At 33.1% G+C, this 19,956-nt stretch overlaps 2 protein-coding genes and 1 non-coding gene across 3 annotated transcripts in view; 2 read left to right on the top strand and 1 right to left on the bottom strand.

Moving 5' to 3' along the window:
* Positions 1 to 10,596, bottom strand: part of LOC123660928 (multiple coagulation factor deficiency protein 2 homolog) — a 36,050-nt gene extending 25,454 nt beyond the window's left edge. Inside the window, exon 1 of the mRNA XM_045595948.1 lies at positions 10,522 to 10,596. Within this exon, the coding sequence (XP_045451904.1) occupies positions 10,522 to 10,596 (75 nt within the window). The remainder of the gene's footprint in view (positions 1 to 10,521) is intronic.
* Trnar-acg lies at positions 4,322 to 4,394 on the top strand. Its single transcript has one exon. It is a non-coding gene; the product is annotated as a tRNA-Arg (tRNA).
* Positions 10,597 to 10,781: 185 nt separating the features above from the next.
* LOC123661047 (homeobox protein GBX-1) overlaps positions 10,782 to 19,956 on the top strand; it is a 38,576-nt gene continuing 29,401 nt past the window's right edge. Inside the window, 1 exon segment of the mRNA XM_045596060.1 lies at positions 10,782 to 11,298. Coding sequence (XP_045452016.1) covers positions 10,782 to 11,298 — 517 coding nt within the window.

Below are 19,956 nucleotides of genomic sequence, written 5' to 3'. Positions count from 1 at the left end.
TGTAGCACCGAACTCGGACGTCGGATGCGGGCGCCCACAGGAAACAGTCCCGTCTACACTACGGAATACGAACATTTTGCTTGACTATTTAAGTCGTCGTGTCTGTACGTAAATATTTAATATTCATGTTATAGTTTCGCTAGTCTTAATGTTGTTTTAATAAACACAAATGAAATGAATGGTTCCAAGATCCCATAAATTTCATTTGAGGGGAGATACAGACGACTCAAGTCAAAAGGTAAAAAACATAGAGAGAGATAGATGTTATACATCAGTGAACATCGAAATATAATGTCGAAATATACCTAAGCTTTTAAACTTACCCGTTTTTTCAGTCACCTTTGGCCATGTCGTCTGCAACGTCGCCGAAACTTCGAGAATATCAAAGTGGGAATTCCAGTAAGTTCCGTATCCGTAAAAACATATATTTTAAGACTAACTGTGGAAAATAAACTATTCATATGTAAATCACGTATGAAGATAACGAGTACATAATCTTCCTACGTCTAATGTACCTACAATTAAAAATATTATAAAAATAAATTATATAAAACAAAATCTATTTTACACTTTATGCAATCGCCTAACACTTGCGTTTAATTTTTATATTATATAGTAATGGAGTTTCTTTTAAGCCTATAATAATAAAACTTATCTTACACCGACATCCTAAAATAATCTGACACGTGGCTCAAACAGCAGATGAAATACGTATAATTTGGGTCCTCTACACTGTACCAATATAATAGACTACGAAAATTAGACTAAAGTAAGGGGTGGAAAGAGGCGGCACCGTCACATGTGCAAACAAATGTCACAAATTATTGCTGATTTACCATAACACAGTCGAAATTGTTGAAATATACTTACTTATAAGCTACAAATGTAAACAAATTTGTACAGTTTTCTCATAGTTCAAACTCTTTTATGTTAAAATTGGTATTCAATTATTAGTATATATTTATTTACCGCTTTTCTGTTTGACTTTGTAAATTAAATTAAACAATGGTATTTGTTTTTATTACAATAACTAAAAAAGTAACCTGATTGAAACTACATAACTCATTATAATAAAGATAATTAAAAAGTATAAGCTACCCAAAATAACGCTTCAACTAATGTATTAAAAGAGCACGTAGGTATAAGAACTATTTATTTGTTTATTTGTGTTGGGCTCGATTTTCCGCATTTAGACGCAAAGGTGGTCCATTATGCGTGAAAAGTGGGCTGACTAGTTCAGCCAGCCCAGCTCCTTCCAGAAGCTCAGAAGCCTCCTGGGGCGTTCACAGGCTTCTCGGAGCGTCCTTAAATTGGTATAAGAACTATAAATGCCAACAGATCTGATACTAAAGTATCAAAATTTAATATGAATTCCAACTTACCAAATCCTGTATTGTAACATACTTAAAAGTAAAATGATTAATTTTAACTTAATAAAAAAAGTAATATATTAAAAAAAAGATTCTTAACGCTTGATCAATTATCCAGCAATCTTTCCTGTGAACGTTTGCAAGGAATTAGGTAAAATTGAACAACATTTCATCCGATTGCATTGCACCAGCATAAGACTGTAATTAGTTGTCTGTTTTCTGCATTGAATTTTTGACTCTTTTTTGTACTCAGACTGTATACAAACTAACATCGATTACAATTTCGTAGTAAGGTCTAATAATGGCAATAAAATTACTGTAGTTTATATAATCTCATTTTTGTCAAAGATGTTATCTTCCACGCTCTTATTATCTACAATTTCTTTGTGTCTGAACCCAAAATAAGTGTTGCCTTCAGTTTTACCGTAAAAAAATAAACTAATTTAACTCAAAATATTACTCCTCAAGATACTACGATATCTCTTCTCTTTTCTTCCTTTTCTAGACACACAACACCACCTAATTCCTCCAATTTATTACCGGACTTCACGTGTCGCTGCAAAGTTGCAAACGTTGCAAACAGAATACTAAACTATTGCAATTAAATTTATAGATTGTCCATCATCATTTGTAGCTTAAATTGCACTCTCTAGTGCTACCCCTGACCACGCTTTCCGATTACATTTACAGTTAAGATAAACCAACAACTGACATCTTTGATGTTATTTATGGTTGGTACTTGTATTTAAATTGTCATAGTATTTTATAGACATTAGCAGAAAAAATGCTTAAAATTAAAATGAATATTTATCCGTTTTGAACAAAGCATTTAAAAAAATTACCATAATTTGCCCGCGACTTCATCCGCGTAAAAAATATTGTTCGGTTCGCAGTTACGGAAAAACAAAAATATCTAAAACAAAAGTAGCCTATGTAACTCCTTATTACATCAGCTATCTGCCAGTGAAAGTCCTGTCAAAATCGGTCCAGCCGTTTCAGAGATTGGCCGAAACAAACAGACAGACAGACAGACAAAAATTGTAAATAATGTTATTTTGGTATATGTACGAGTATCTACCGTGTATATCCATATCATTTAGTAAAAAGTGGTTATTTTAATATTACAAACAGACACCCCAATTTTATTTATTTGTATGGATGATTTTTATTTCATTATAGAATAATTGTAATAGCTGTAATTACAATAATTGGTCTTATCAGGACCAAACAATAAAGTTAAGCACTACCCAAAATTTTAACGTTTTATACCTACTGAGCAGCCATTCAATTATATATACCATTCCATTTAGTTGATCTCATCCATCGGTGTAATTCGTGATAAATCAAAAATTTTGAATGACGTGTTTTATTTTAAAAAAAAACGAATGTGCTTTAGATCACAAGACTAAAGTAAAATGTATGCTCACACCTCTCTCTCTCTTGCCCCTACAGTAATATACGAAACGTAACTCTCTCTTTTTCTATCTTCACTAACTTATATCTCCCTCTCAACTTCCGCTTGCTTCGCACAATCACATTCTTCGTAACGGTCTAGTCACGCATTCACCATCTTAATCTCCAAGTCAAGCATAAAGAAGTTTTACTTTTTTTCTTTTATTTCAATAATTAAAATTTCTCGAGGTACTCGAGAAACTCAAGAAATCCTATTCGAAAATTCTCGTCCCCCGAGAAATAAAAAAGGTCGAGAAACCAGAAAATCTAGACATAAGCCGCCCCTAGGATACGCCATAAGACTCCATCACCCGCTTTAGCCATTCAGTCACTACCAGTCAATTTCCTCAAGCTGTCGGTTCATTTAGCTGGAGGGCGTCCAACACTACGTTGGCTGAGCCATGGCCTCCATTCGACAACCTTCTTGCTCCACCGACCATCGATTCTACGACAGGACCAGCTACTGCCACTTCATTTTACTACTAAAATAAAAAATAAAAATAAATAAAATAAAAATATAAGTAAAGATACTATAATATTTCATATTCATGATATATGAGGGTGGTTGCATGTTAATTATATAATTACTAGCTGACCCCGCAAACGTTGTTTTGCCATATATGTTATAAAGACCCTTAATCCCCCCCCCCCCCTTATAACTTATGGGTTTGAAAAAGAGATGTTGTTCGATTCTCAGACCTACCCAATATGTACACAAAATTTCATGAGAATCGGTCAAGCCGTTTCGGAAGAGTTTAACTACAAACACCGCGACACGAGAATTTTATATATTAGAAGATTATTACTTTTGATAGGATAAGACAATCTTTCATACATTAATGTGTGACAGGAAATAAATACCCGTATCAACTAATAATTTTTAATAATATCGAATTAAAAGCAAAATTCGAATAAAATATTAAAATGAAGTACGAACTAACTACTGAATGAATGTAAATAATATTCACCGAATAATAAGCGCATTTACACTATTACTAGTTTAGGCCTGACGCTTCGCTTGTATTCGCCGGATGTATGTACATGTGGATTTCATGTTATTATAATGTTTGATTAAACATAAGGTATGTAAAACTTGCGAAATTTTTTGAAAGCGATATAGGTAATTTAAATTATACACCACACAAAAAGTCACAATCACGATGATTATGGTTTTTTGACGTGACAACGTCTTATAAATCGATGAATGCCGGCTGCATGCACGAAAAAGGATGTGTCATTGTCCCGTTACGCTCATTGTACGCTTGTGCCGCATCTATCTCTCTTCCACTCTCTTGGCCTATGCGTCCGACGATTGGCCTATGCGTCCGAGGGATGTTTTGTTATGGCGTTGTCACGTTGAACTATCGTCCGCAAATCAACTTTACAGCCAACCAATTTTTTTTTGATCATTTTATATTGTGAAGATGTATTTATAAAAATAAGTAAAACAGTTACGTTAATCATACAAACTATTCCTATTTTACTCTACATAGTGCAGCGGCCCTGTGGCGCAACGGATAACGCGTCTGACTACGGATCAGAAGATTCCAGGTTCGAATCCTGGCAGGGTCGTAATATTGCGTTTTTTTTTAAGGTTATAATTTTTTACTTTGTAATATATGATATATTTTAAAACTATTTACAAATGGGAAAAACATTAATTTATAATTACCTAGCTGTACCCTGCGCGCGTCGCTACTTTTTTTTTGATCGTACCAACTTAGAAACCTTTGTGTCCTCATGCACAACGCTTTGCTGAAGATCATAAAATGATCAAATTCATAGTTTACGATTCTATAAAGGACATATAGACAAACATGCGTTTGTATATATGTAAGCTGGAGTTAATAATTATAGAAAAATTAATTACAGATTCTATTGATTCGTTGTCAATCAATCTTGGTGTTTTTACTGAAATTAAAGTCATTTCCATAAAACACCACTTTGCTAAAGGCGACTTTTATCGATTCGATCAGATTTTATCGATTAAGTACATTCTTTATTACTTTTTTATTTGTATACAAAAATTGTTTTAAATATGAAAGAAAAATTAAATACTTATAATGATCACAATTCAGCCTTTGACATCCCTCAGCTGGATACAGATTTATTTCTCCATGTAGAAGAAGGATCGGAGCTTAGTCTACCACGCTACTCCACAGCGGACTGGTGGATATATTCTTTACTATGAGTAACAATCCCTATCAGGTATATATGATAACCACCGGGACCAAAAGCTTAACGTGCTCTTCGAGGCACAATGGGGAGACCCACCAGAACAGACGTCTAAACCCAAAAGAAACATTCGTACAAATTCAAATATCCATCCCGAGCAGGAATCGAACCCCACCGCCGGTGTTTTGGCGCGTTACATTGCACATGCAGTACTACACCAGAGCGAAGATTTACTCGTTAGTATTTTATCAACGTAAAGACTATAATTTAGCGGTTAAAAGATTATAAACAGTTATTCTTAAACGTTTCTCTTGTAGGTATAATTTGCCAAAATTATAAAACGCAAGATTTTTCTACAGAACCATGCGCGTATAGAACTTTGCCAAGACTCCAAAACATTGACTCCAAAGAGCGAAGACCTAATTAAAACTACTCGTACTCGTAAACTTCTAAGACATTTCTCTTACATATACTCGTATACGTACTCATATATACATGGTAAAATTTCGTGATAGGTAATGAAGATTGTGTAATGTATGAATGCTTCCTTCTACAACCCCTTTTAAAACCTACGGCGAGAAGTGTTCTTATTTTTAAGTATCAATAGTACATAATACAAAAACACTTGATTTATAAAATTACTATTACTATTATTAGTATTAATATGGTGAATATATTTCATAATTAACAGAAAAACTGAAATTAACGCAACTTACTGAAGTAGAAAGTCAAGGAGATCAATAAATATGTATGTAAATATTGTAAATTTGAAATAATTGTAACGAAATAAATAGCACAAAAAAGACATAAGCATTCATACTACGAGTTACGACCCTCGATACTACCTATATATAACGAAATTCAGTATGGTCCTCCTGGGAAATCAGATAAAAACCAAAACGTATAATGGCAAACAAAGCTCGGGTATAGCTAGTATACAATAATATTAACTTAACAAATAATAATATACACACAACATATAACAGAAACACATAAACAGAAAAACTATTACAATGTGAAATAATCTTTCAAGTCTAAATCGAAATGTTTCCCTACAGAATAGACAAAACAGAGTCATCATTTTTAAAGTACAACCGAACGCATTTGTGGACACAAATTCGTTTTATTCTAAAATTAGTTTCAAATTACATGAATATTATCATCAATCACATCGCAGTAGAGATATTCAAATCACGACATTTGTTTCGATAACATGATACTGTAAATGATATTCATAACCAATGATAGTAATCATTAAGAATAAAGGGTTGAGTGTACGATCAAACATTGTAAAAAGAGATAAAAGATATCGCTTAATTTCGTATTAAGTACTCTGAAATATTTTAAGTCCAGTGTTAGTTAAAAAACGTGCGTGCGTACAAAGTACACATGTCAGAACTGAAACTTTTTTTCAAAGTAATTCGACAAAACGTTGCCGTTGACAAAACGTTGCCGTTTCATCTGTAAAAATTTTACTTGCGTCTAAAGAAGTTTCACAGCAAAAATTAAATGTAAAAGAAGATGTCTTTGCCAAAAATAACTAGAACAAATCTTACTTGCTGTTTTGCGAATTTTATTTTTTATGTTTTTGGTGGGGCGGACTTCTCATTTATTTTAAGATATTCATTGGTTGGTACTTTTGGAAAATAATTAAATACACTTGTTACCATTGAATTAAATAACTAAGTAAGGTAAGCCAGACCTCCTGGGAAAGATCGGTGGTAGGGTTAACAACACGCTAGCGATGCTTCTGGTGTTGCTGGCGTCTATAAGCTGCGGTAACCGCTTACCATCAGGTGAGCCGTACGTTTGTTGGATATATGAAAAAATATTATTGTTTTTAATTCCACGTATTAAGTTAAAAAAAATGTTGCCCAAAATATTAAATAATGTCTATTAGAATATTTAAAAATACTCTATCGCTAGGTTGGTCAAACTCATTTGAATCTAAATACTATTCCTGCTATCAATGTTTCGTGTTACACAAATTTCAAAGATTATAAAATTTACTAACAGAGATAGTGAAACTTGCTTTTGTTAATGTCACGAAAACGTTAAACGTTGTCAAAAATTATTAAATGAAGAATTATTAAATGAACCTTATATAAAAAGATAAATAGGTAGGTATACCTACAAATATATTATCTTTGGGATTTAGTAGAAGCTAATAAAACACAGATAGTCTAATGAATTTAGATAATAAACCGTATCCGAAAGGTTTTAGATTCAATATTGTTGTATTAGGTCCGAATTTATACGAGACAAAGCTTAAAACCCTCGTTAAAATAAAAAAAAATTTAGTGTTCGGACAGAATAGATTCAATCTCAATAATGATGATCCGCCACCAAAACAATCTTACAATCTTTAATCGTTCATCAAATTTTTGTCTATCTTACTTCTGTTCTTACTGCTCGAGTAGTAGACTCAGCTCCGTAGCATTCGCAGTTAAAAAAGTTCGTCGTCATCTGACCGACGTCGCTACTGCTCGTGTAATATTTTAGCTATTTCCATAGTCTTATGTCTTACAGTCTGTTACTGTAGGGTAATGCTAGAGGTATTGAGACTGTAATCATTTTGCAAAAAAATATATTCAGGGCATTTATGATCTCAGAGCTCGAGTCTCCCTACGGGATCTTTTTCATAAGGTATAATATTAACAATTTAATCATAATATATTTACAACAATATTATATATATTCACAAGAATATAGATTGTTTTGACATAAATAGTAATAATCGCAGTGTAAACACGAGAAGGAATAAAAAAAATGTAACTCCAAGTTTCCGACTGCGCAAAGTAAATATATCTTTCCTGGATGCTTCGTGGTTGCTGAGTGCTTCCCTGGGTGAAGAAAAAATTTAAAGTTAATAAAAAAATTAATAGCTAAAGCTCGGTGCAGAACATTACATAAATGATAAAAATGTGTGGATTTAGCGACGCCGTATTTCATTCAAGATATTACCAATTTTTTTTATTATTAAAACACTGTTTATTTTTTTAAAAGAGTAACTGCGGAGTTTCTTGCCGAGTCTTCTCTGCAGAATCTACATTCCGAATCAGTGGCAGCTTCACTTTTAAAGATAATTAAAATTTCAATTTGTAAGATGACGACTATTCGAAGGGAATTTTAAAGATCATTTGAATAAAGTTATTTTATAAATAAACTAGCTGACCCCGCAGGCGTTGTTCTACCCGCAAAAAAGATACCAAATTTAATAGCTTACATACCGATAGGAGCGCCACCTACCGGGTCCGATTGAGATAAAAACTACCCCAACTATACTATTTTCCAAGTTGAACCAGTTTATATATACTTACAAAATTTGATAAAAATTGATTCAGTTGTTTCGGAGTTACATACTGATAGCAGCTCCACCTACCGGGTCAAATTTAAATAAAAACCTACCATATCTTCCACATCAGACCAAATTACAGATGCTTACAAAACTTGAAAAAATTGGTTCAGTATTTTCGGAGCCGATATCAGCACCACCTACCGCGTCAAATAGAGATAAAAACTACCCTATCTTCTAAGTTAGACCAAATTACAGATATTTACAAAATTCGATAAAAATTGGTTCACAGTTTCGGAATTACAAATTTTCATTGTTAACGCCCACTCCGCAAACCTTATTGGTGACGTGAGATCATAAAATCCGCTAATTGATCATTTCTACATCACATATAGGAGAATCATACCAAAGGAGTCGATAGGAGCTATAGTTTAAAAACGGAAATTTTCCATTATTAACACCCCCGCAACACTCTCTTGTGGGTGGAATTTTTTAAAATCCATTCTTAACTGACCTCTGCTTTGCAGAAGGAATATTCCTACCAAATTTCAAGTATCTACGCCTTATGGTTCCAGAGATATCGTGATGAGTCAATATATAGGTGGAAATCTCTTATACATATCTACTATACCGTTTATTATTTATTCTATCTATATACTCATATAGATAGAATAAATAATAAACGGTAACTTAATTCTTGTGTTGTGTGTGGTAACAGCCGACTGTTAAAACTAATTTTTTTAATAAATATACATAGAAATAAAGATATATAAATACACACTTAGTTAGTCCTAGAGTGGAGACCGCGTCTTGGCAAACACAGTGTGGGACGTCCTCCGGCCCGTTGGACCGACGATCTACGTTAACTAGATTGCCGGTGTAGGCTGGATGAGGAGTGCGGAAGACCGGGATGTGTGGCGCGAACTTGGGGAGGCCTATATCCAGCAGTGGACTGCGATAGGCTGAAGTGAAATACACACTTAACACATAGACTCAGGCAGGAATCGAACCTGCAATCCGCGGAACAGAAATCAGGGCACTACAACTGCGCCAACGGGCTAGTTAAAAAGTTTTGATTTGATTGCTTCATAAAATAGAGTTATTTGCGCAGTTATTGGTCTCAGTTTTTATCACGGACGTTAGATAGCAATTGTAATCATGGTAAGTAAATTACCCGCCCCGCACTGGTGAAACGTGCTGGATAAAGCTCCAACTATTCTCTTACATTGAAAAGAGGTGGTTGATAGAGCTTAACCTATTAAACCTTAATATTAATTTATACCTTTAGTATTAACAGTAGTCCGACGATCTATGTATGTTTTTATATTAGTTGCTAAATACTTCTTTTAAAGCTTATTAGCAGGAACTACTGAAGATTGTCTATTCTTGTTTAATGGACAAGTACTTCTTTACATTTGACTTTCGTAACATACAAAAGTCTTACTTAAATAATTTAGTCTCATAATTTATAATAGTAATAATTAATTGTGAGAATACAAATATCGCAACAAGAATTTTCATCGTTGACGGTAATTTCTTTGTCATGGCCGTAGCACCTAGTGTAGCCACCCACATAGCAAACCATACTATAAAAATTGTAGTGCATTTATTTCTGGCTTGCATACTGTTCTATCTATCCACTATTAAAGGATTGGGCAAATACTGTAATGTATTTATTAGAATCTTTTTAATAGCGAAAACTTATCGAAATTCTCCTAATAAAATGCCTCATAATGCTATCAATAGATACCTTCTTCAATATAATAATATCTGTCTAATATTACATACATTTTCGGTTGCAAGCGCAAAATATTTTCATAAGCTACGAAAGAGTCAATTGATGCTATTATTTAGGTATAAATTTTTTTAGGTGTAAATTTTTTGTTTACATTAATCTTTGGTGTGCAAAAAAAAATTCAATCGATTATTTTCGCACGTTAAATCTAAATATAAAAATTATTGAACATGATTCTTATATTTTACACATGTAACAGCTACCAAAAATCAAGACAACTTTAAGCCATTATGAATCGCACCACAAAAGCAGTCCACGAAAAAAAGTCACATCTCTATTTCAACACATTTTACCTCAAGAAGTTCATACGTGATTTTGTGTTTTGTAGAACAAAACGTGGTACAATGCATAAACTTTCAACGCAAGATCTACGAGAAGGCATGGAGACAATAAAACAAAGAGAAACGTATCTGGCCTGGAGCTGTGCGACGAACTCCGTGCGGGGCGCGCGTCCGCCAATCAGCGCGACGCGTCGCTCGTCCGGGACCGCCCGCCGCCGCCCTCGACATTTCAACGTACTTCGCGCCGTGGATGAATGAGACGCAGCATCACTATAAAGATTTTACATCGATTACGGGGGTATGGGAAAGAGCCGTTTCGCTCTAGCCCGAGGGCGGCGACGTGAGGTCCTCTCGCGCAGTCGCGAACAATTAGCGCGCGGGGCGGCGTGTCGGCGGCACACCACGTCACTATAATGTGGTTAGTCAGTGAGCGTCGGGGCCGAGCCGACGGCGACGGCACGGAGCACGAGATTCGAAGCGCGGGAGAGCCGCGCTGCTCGCTCAGCCAGCGCACCGGCCACAGCACGGTGGAGTTCAAGAGTGCGGCGTGCGCGGGGGCCGTCGAGCCGCCCGCGCCGCCTCTCGCCGCTCTGCCGGACCCTCAACAGTTCAACATTTTCCCGGCCTTCTTTAGCCGCCAGCTGAATTTTAGCAGTAGCGGCGGCAGCGGTCAAGGCTCCAAAATCATGGAAGAACTGCGACCCAACTTAGTGGGAGGGCTACTCGGCGTGCCGGGTCTCCTGGACGAGCATCAATCGGATGCCAAATTTCTACAAGCAGGTGCGGAAAGTAAATACACGCCAGATAAAGGCCGGAAGTGCAGCAATGCGTCATCGTCATCAGCCGAGGAATTCGGAGGACTATATGGTGGTGATCACGCAGCTACTCCACCAGCGCCACCTCTTAGTCGCTCTCTACAAGACCACACAGGTATGTTTTCAATTCTTTTTGATAATTAACGCAGTTTATATGACATCATTAAGTTAAACGAAGAGACATCATACCTGCACCGATTTGAAACTACTTATATGTTTTGTGAATTTTTTTTATAGTTAAAACTAAACAATTAACAGATTAATATGCAATTATTTTTATTATGTTGGTGTTAGTACTCGTCATATAGCATATAATTATATATTTTGATTTCTTGATTTTGTGCTTATAATTCTAGTCTGGATGTGACAGATTGATATTTTGAATACAGAACACAATATTAGGTATATCTTTGTTATCTGTAGAGTTAGACTATTTTTTCCCCTACAAAGTGTAACGTTTGTTATCAAGTGTATATGACAAATATCAGGATTAGTAATAATTGTATGTGTTCTCCAAAGCATAAAAACTCATGGAGGGAAAAATAGAAGAAAGGTACTCAGACCTATATTTAGATTACATTCGAACCTTCAATCGCTAGGGACAAACTGTTGGTAGTAGTAGACGCTGCGCCTGAATTACATTGAGAACGAGTGATATAATTCTTTAACATGTGCTATTCGTTTGATATTTTCATAGCATTAAATAGCAACTACATTAACCAGCTTAGTTTGTTTTTTAATTTCTAATATTTTCAAAATATATTTGGTACTAATCGGCTGTATCTTAAATACCTTTAACTATTAAACAAATAAATAACAGCATGACAGAATGAATGATTTTTGAAAGTTTTTTATACTTTTAGTACCAACAAATCAAGCTGACACAAAATATTAATGCAATCTATTTCTTTTGTAGTCATGTGTATAGAGATGACTTCACTATAAATTTCAACGTGCTACATACCTATATACTTTAGTTATGAAGAAGTTGATGACATCGTACCATCCAAAATTACCTGAAAAGTGTTTATGCCTTGTATTTACTATACTATCTTAATGCATTTATTATACATACATTACATTGCATCATTTAATCATATTTGGATACGTGTATTATTTAAACTCATATGTTATGTAAAAATTTAAGCAATTGATCTTCTAAAACACTTAATTACTACGATACTTTTTTTTTTTAATATCGTCGAAAATCTAAAATTTTCGATGATCGATTTCGCTCTTAATCCCTCAGTTGCCTGTGATCCTTACCCAATCTCGGACAAAGCGGATAGGAGGATGACCTGAGACGCAGTCTATACTCCAAAATATGTCTGCTCCAGCGGTCTACAAAACACGGGACCAACCTACTGCTACCTCAACTTGTTAATTATATGGACTACTTCGATTATCTTATTAAGCAACATGGATGTGATACCCGAAAAAAAATTGAATATCCCCGATAAACTGTCAAGCAGTTTGGCGTGCTATGAAATTGTAAAGTATTTGGTCCAGTAAAGAATTTATTATTATTATTATTAGAAGACTTCCGTCTTCAAACATACCAGAATCTTCGAATTAAAGACTCAACGAAGTATTCCAAATGCGAATATATGTCCAACAGAATCTCGCTGTAAGCTTATTTATCGAAGCTCCTTCGGCCTTATTGGATAGTACTAATTTCCAGAGTATATAGGTATATAGTCCTCTAAAACTTCGGGAAAGGTAACCATCGACAAATATTGGTCTCAGCCTCTTTTGTTCACTAAACATAACATACTTCTTGGCCAATTTAGGTCGTTTAACATTGGGGTTAGCTTCTTTAAAGTCTGCAACGATGACAACATTTGATGACCATACACCATGATGACATACCAGACATTGATGCCTCATCCCCTCCAAGCCAAAGTCTTAAGGATATCATTACCATTACGATGGTAGAAAGTTTTGGGGACTTTATATTACCCACTCTTATCCTCCGACTTTGGTAAATGGGTTTTGTTGAGCGGTCTTGACTCCATATTATATCTATAGAGAAAAAAGCGTATATTCCTCTAAAATGAGATTAGTGTAGTTCTTCAAGAGAGATTTATTGCCTTTCTTGCAGAACAACACATAGACACTCCTAGACCACGCCTCCGGCGTGGTATCTTGGTAAATGATAATACTAAAGATTTCCGCTAAGGCAGGTTACCCAGTGGCTTTAAGGAGCTCAGTTGTAACTTCGTCGTCCCCCGGGACCTTCCCGTTTTTAAGTTTTATGTATTAGAACATTGGAATTAAAAAGTATGGAAATAAAATTTGCACTCCACAATACGAACTGATATTGTTAAAATAATGAAGCAAATAATATAAATGTTTCTACGTACAGGTACTATATATTAGTCTTTCACAAATAGATACTAAAGAAGTTGCAAATATCATTAGTAGCTTAAAAAATAACGTAAGTGCAGGTATTGACTGTGTCAATGTAAAATCTATAAAATGTATACAATCTTTAATATAAGATGTACTTACTATCTGTATAAACAAATGCTTAGATGAAGGAATTTTCCCCGATACCCTAAAAATAGCTAAAGTTACTCCTATCTATAAATCAGGCAACAAGTCAGATCCAGGTAATTATCGTCCCATATCAGTACTTCCTGTTTTGTCCAAAGTTTTTGAAAAAATAATATATACGCGACTAGAATCTTTTCTAAATTCACAAAATTTCTTTTATGATAAACAGTACGGGTTTCGACCAAGACGTAACACTTTATCAGCAACTATAGACGTTGTAACAAAGATTAAACTGCATATCGATAGGAAGCAAGTAGCATTGGGAATATTTATTGACCTGAAAAAGGCGTTCGATACTGTGAGCCACGAAATTCTTTTGAAAAAGCTACAATCTATTGGCATCACGGGATCAGTGCTTAAAATGATAAAATCCTATCTTACAAATAGATATGAGGTAGTTAAGATGGGAGAGACACAGAGTGATCCACGAGTCATTACTTGCGGCGTTCCCCAAGGTTCGATTTTGGGTCCTTTGCTCTTTCTTATATATATAAACAATATCCATACTTTAAATCTTCGCGGCGATATCTCGTTATATGCAGATGATACTAGCTTCTTTTACTATGGAAATAACTTAGAAACTATTGTAAAGGATGCTCAGGACGATTTGGATATCTTGAATATTTGGTTCCGATCTAACTTGCTTAAAGTAAACATCTCAAAAACTAAATATATCGAATTTGCTCCAAAAAATAAAAAAAAATATCTCAAAAGGTATCGTTAACAATAAATAATCAAGAAATAACAAAAGTTGACCAGGAAAAATATTTAGGATTAATATTGGATAGTAAATTGACATGGAAACCACATATCCATAAAATAAAATCTAAATTAACTTCTTTAATGGGAGCTATAAAAAGCATCGTCCGATGTTTGCCACATGATGTACGTTACATTATATATAATTCTCTTATTAAGCCACACATAGATTATTTGGTTGAAATCTGGGGCTCCGCGGCAAAAACAAATTTAGAGCCTTTACAAGTAGCACAAAATAAATTAATAAAAATTTTATTTAAATATAATTTCTTCACCTCCAACCAAAAAATTTACAAAGAAAATGGTCTTATGAATGTTCATCAAACTTATGTTTATTATAATTGCTTATTGATACGTAAAATATTAAACGAGGATTTACACTCTAAAATAACTTTTACAAAAAAACAAGAAATACAAAAAATGATACTAAGATCTGCCAATGATATTATACTCTACAAACCACGCACTAACTATGGGAAGAGATGTGTAATGTTCGAAGGTACCCAACTGTACAATAAACTGCCAAACGACGTTAAGGGAGCTAAATCGCTTTTTACTTTCAAGAAATTACTCAAAAGTTATGTAAAAAATCGAATAGTATAATCAGGATCAACTAAGCACTAATATTTCAATTTCATAAGAATTAAACTACATGAATGTCATTAAATTAAAACTAAACTACGGGTAATGGTATTTATCAAGAAAAAAAAACATGATAATAATTAACAAAAAAAAAAATACTAAAATTATATACATATAATAAAGAAAAAAAATCATACGTTTTCACTTTAAAAAAATGAAAGAGAGAAATGAAATGAAAGAGAAATGAAATTTAAAAAAATTAACAATGACACTTCCAGTTGCGCATATTCCTGTTAACTTGTGTATATATGTTTTAAGCCTACCCTACATACTGTTAATTTCTTGTCTCGACTATAAATTGTTAATATATTGTGTTGCGATGTACCCAACATGTAATATTTTTGTTAAATTTTAGTGTTTGTAATTTCTCATGTAAGTGAATTGTCTTCTTTTGAGAAATAAACGATCTTTAACCTTAATTATTTTAAAATTTATTGAACTAGGTTTACACACATTTACACTTCGTCATTGCGTACGTTCTTCGTTAGAAGAAGGTTACTCAATTCGACCGTATATATATATATATTTTTTTTATGTATGTTCGGGGATAACTTCGTCGTTTATGAACCGATTTTGATAATTATTTTTTTTTTGTTGGAAAGGAGATATCCCTGGTGTGATACCATAATAAGAAAACCAGGATCTGATGATGGGATCCCAGAGAAATCGAGGGAAACTCGAAAATCCGCATATTTTTTTACTGGGTGTACAGATTTTAATAATTTTAAATTTAATCAAAACCGATGTTTATCATGTGGTCACATTTAAATTTCATCGAGATCTGATTACAACTTTTGGAGTGATCTTTGATAATGCGTATTTACTTTACTAATTTTTTTGTCTACCTACGTTCTATTACTTGTCGATATAATTGAAGTCGGTTTTTTTTTTCGTTTGCCTGCAAACCCAATTATTAATAATTTCTGTGATACCTATTATCCTTTTATATATTACTAGCTTTTTCCCGCGGCTTCGCTCGCATTGATTTTTTCTTAAATAAAAAGTATCCTATATTACTTCTAATACCTCCAAAAGTATGTGTACAACGTTTCATGATGACCGGCTAAGTGGTTTTCCCGTGAAAGCATAACAAACAAACTTACATTCACATTTGTAATATTAGTAGGGATTCTTTAAATTATAACAAATTTGTTAGGCCAGAATACCCAAGCGATCATTTGACAAATACACATCAGTATACCGGTGTCTATAATCATATATATTAATACGCTAATCTCTCATATATATAATTTTAATAATTAATTAGTTTACAAAAAAAAGCAGTAATAATTTTTTAAGTTATTGATGCCGGTAGAACAAGCATTTATCTATAAAATTATATAGAATTTATGTGGAGTAATTATGAGGTTTTTTCTAATAATTGTGTTTGCTCGCAAACGAAAAAAAAACGACTTCAATTCCATCGACGAGTAATACAACGTAGATCAACGAAAAAATAGTCAAGTAACTACGCGTTATCAAAGATTACTCAAAAAGTAGTTACCAGATCTCGATAAAATTTATATGTGACCACATGATGAACATCAGCTTTCGATTAAATTAAAAATCATCAAAATCGGTACACCCAGTAAAAATTTATTGCGGATTTTCGAGAGTTTCCCTCGATTTCTCCTGGATCCCATCATCAGTTTCCTTATCATGGTACCAAACTAGGGATATCCCCTTTCCAACAAAAAAAGAATTATCGAAATCGGTACATCCAGTAGAAAGTTATGCGGTTATAATACAACGTAGGTCGACGAAAAAAGCGTCAAGTAAAAACGCATTATTAGATATAACTCAAAAAGTAGTTGTTAGATCTCAAATAAATTTAAATGGGACCAATTGACACACACCATCTTTCGATTAAAAAAAAATTGTCGAAATCGGTCTACCCGGTCAAAAGTTCTGATGTAACATACATAAAAAAAAAAAAAAAAAAATACAGTCGAATTGAGAACCTCCTCCTTTTTTGGAAGTCGGTTAAAAATACAGTCGAATTGAGAACCTCCTCCTTTTTTGGAAGTCGGTTAAAAAGGGAGGCAAACATCTTAAACCTTAGCGTATTAATATATATATTATTGAAAGCATAACCTACTATATTATATTTTTAAGATTTTCCACATGTTACATTTTATATTAATTTATGTTTTATTTATCGTCTTCAGTGCGAAATAAATTGGGAAATGTAATGCATTTATTTTAATTCTGCTGATGTTTTTGTTATAAATATAAACGTATTACTAAACGTATAACATGGATATGCAAATAGATAACTTCGAGCATAGATCTATTTATTGAATATTCGAAAAAAAAAACAAATGATACACAATAACAAGAATAAATTACCCAGTTGTTTAACATTTAAATGGAATAATGTTGAGAAAGAAATCAATAAAAAATGTAATATTAAAAAATATGTGGTGTCATAGGACACCAGGTAGGAACGAAGTTCCTTCGGATAGGATAGAAGCAACAATATTTGAAAAAAACATTGTTGAATTTCATATATATTTTCTAGTTCTTGATTTTTTTTTATTTTGTTCATTGGTTTTTAATTAAGTACATAAAAGTATTTAGGAAATTTAGTATTTTAGCAAATAACAAATACCGTAAAATAAAATAAATCAAACAAATAATAATAATAAAAATAATTCAAAGTAAAATAAAAAAACATGTTCTTTATTTATTTTTGTCGACGGTATAAAATTACATAAATAATTTTAAAAGGGTTTACTAGTAATATTTTAGTTTTACAAACGTCATATTATACAGTCGTGTGACTGATATTACGTCACTTCCGTTATATATTGTTCTTACAGTTTTAGTATCACATTTTTTTCAGTTCGTCCGCCCAGCCAAATGTCACGCCTGCCGAAAGGAACTTCGTTCCAATAAATTTGTCCAGGGTCAATTACTAAAAAAGTGACACGCTACTTTTAGTAATTTCAATCTATTCAAATACTGTACTCATGTAGTTACTAATTTTTCGAATCCAAATAAACTTTTCATTTAGTGGCATCACATAAATAAACCTAATCACAATACGTAATAAGACAAACTAGTATAATTTCGGACACGTACTGGGGCACTATCCAGAATATGTACGTATTACAATTTCAATTAGAGTAATATTGCAAACAATCGGCCCGGGGCTGACGTCATGAATACGAAATGTCACTAACGACCGCCACCCCGAGCGGGCGAAGGCTGAATTTTCAAGCGCTACAAACCTCCACTAGGTATGTAGGTATATAGGTATATATGTGTTTACGTTATACGGTGTGGACAAAGTGATATTCCCTAAATGCTGCAACACGATTTTTATTTTGCATCAATTTAGGAAACTATAGGCTCGTATTTTTAAATTTATGCTTCATCTAAACATATAAAAATGTTTAAAACTTAAAAGTATTATTATTGTACCAACTTAAAAGATAATTTGATTTTATTAAAAAGTTTAAAGTTTATATGATAGTATATTTTTAGACCTTTTGATCTGGAATAAAATGATTCGTAAAAGTTTTATTAATCTTTAATTTTAAGTAGTGTGTTATAATTAGTTTAGAATAAGATGGGTAAACTTTATTTGGGATATTAAAAATAAAAATGTATACCTACGTACAACAAACTATTTAAAAGCTTATTTGAAGCACTTGAAAAACGAAACAGACAATACTTAGTTAAACTGAAAAAATCAAAGTATTTTCTTACGAATATAATGAAAGTATTTATGTATTTTAAAACACTAACGGAAAGTACACTACACTTAAATAAAACTTAATAATAAAAAAACGTTAACAGTGCCTTCCCAATTACGAGTATATTATAGGTGAATACAACTACGTATACTAAACGAAAAGAATGAAATTAATTAAAATTAAGATTGAAATAACAAGAGTGGAAAAGAAACAAAAAAGGAACAAAAATCATATTAATCATCAAGAAAAAATGTCAGTTATATAACAGATATTGACCGATATTTGGTGACAGTACCTGTCATTTGTATATGTTTTGGTGTATGATATCTAAATCTAAGACATGTGGGACATATTGTATAATGTATTCATTCTAGACAAAGGAGTACTATTATTACCTATATTAGGGCGATTATAGGGGATATATAACAGACTAGCTTCTTCACGCAACTACGTCTGCGTGGACTCTGCTTCTATTAGTCTTAGCGTAATGATATATAGCCTTCCTCGATAAATGGGCTATCTAAGACTGAAATAGTTTTTCAAATCGGACCATTAGTTCCTGCGATTAGCGTGTTCAAACAAACAAACAAACAAACTCTTCAGCTTTATAATATTAGTATAGATTGTAGGATCTATGGCGCGGAGTTATTTATAGAACTAAAAAGTTAAATCTGTTGTTGTTAAGTAGCTTATATAAGAATAAGCTAATTGCTTTTGTCTCCTATCCAATCTAACCATTCCATAACATTCAAGTCTTTTAGCATATGCTTTCGCATACTAAAGCCAAAAAAAAATCTCTTTGAACCATTTCTATTCGATTTTTGTTAGTACGAGATATGAAGTAATATTTTAGTAACTGGTTGTTTAAAGAGCTTCGAACTTCTAATAATAAAAACGGGGATAGAGTAAGTAGTCTTCAAAATAACGTTTGAAATGTGTTCTTGGAAATTTAATTTTTCATCCATTATAACACCCAAATTTTGTTACTTTAAACTTTGGTAAGTTTATCATCATTTATATTATACTCAGTTAAAATTTTGTTGTTATTCCGCGTAAAGGATAATTGGTAACATTTCTTTATATTCAAAAACATTTTGTTATTATTGTACCGCATT

Source organism: Melitaea cinxia, chromosome 16 (assembly GCF_905220565.1).
Source record: "Melitaea cinxia chromosome 16, ilMelCinx1.1, whole genome shotgun sequence".
Lineage (NCBI taxonomy): Eukaryota > Metazoa > Arthropoda > Insecta > Lepidoptera > Nymphalidae > Melitaea > Melitaea cinxia.
Note: the sequence above shows the minus strand (reverse complement) of the source record. Positions and strands in the feature narration are given on the sequence as shown.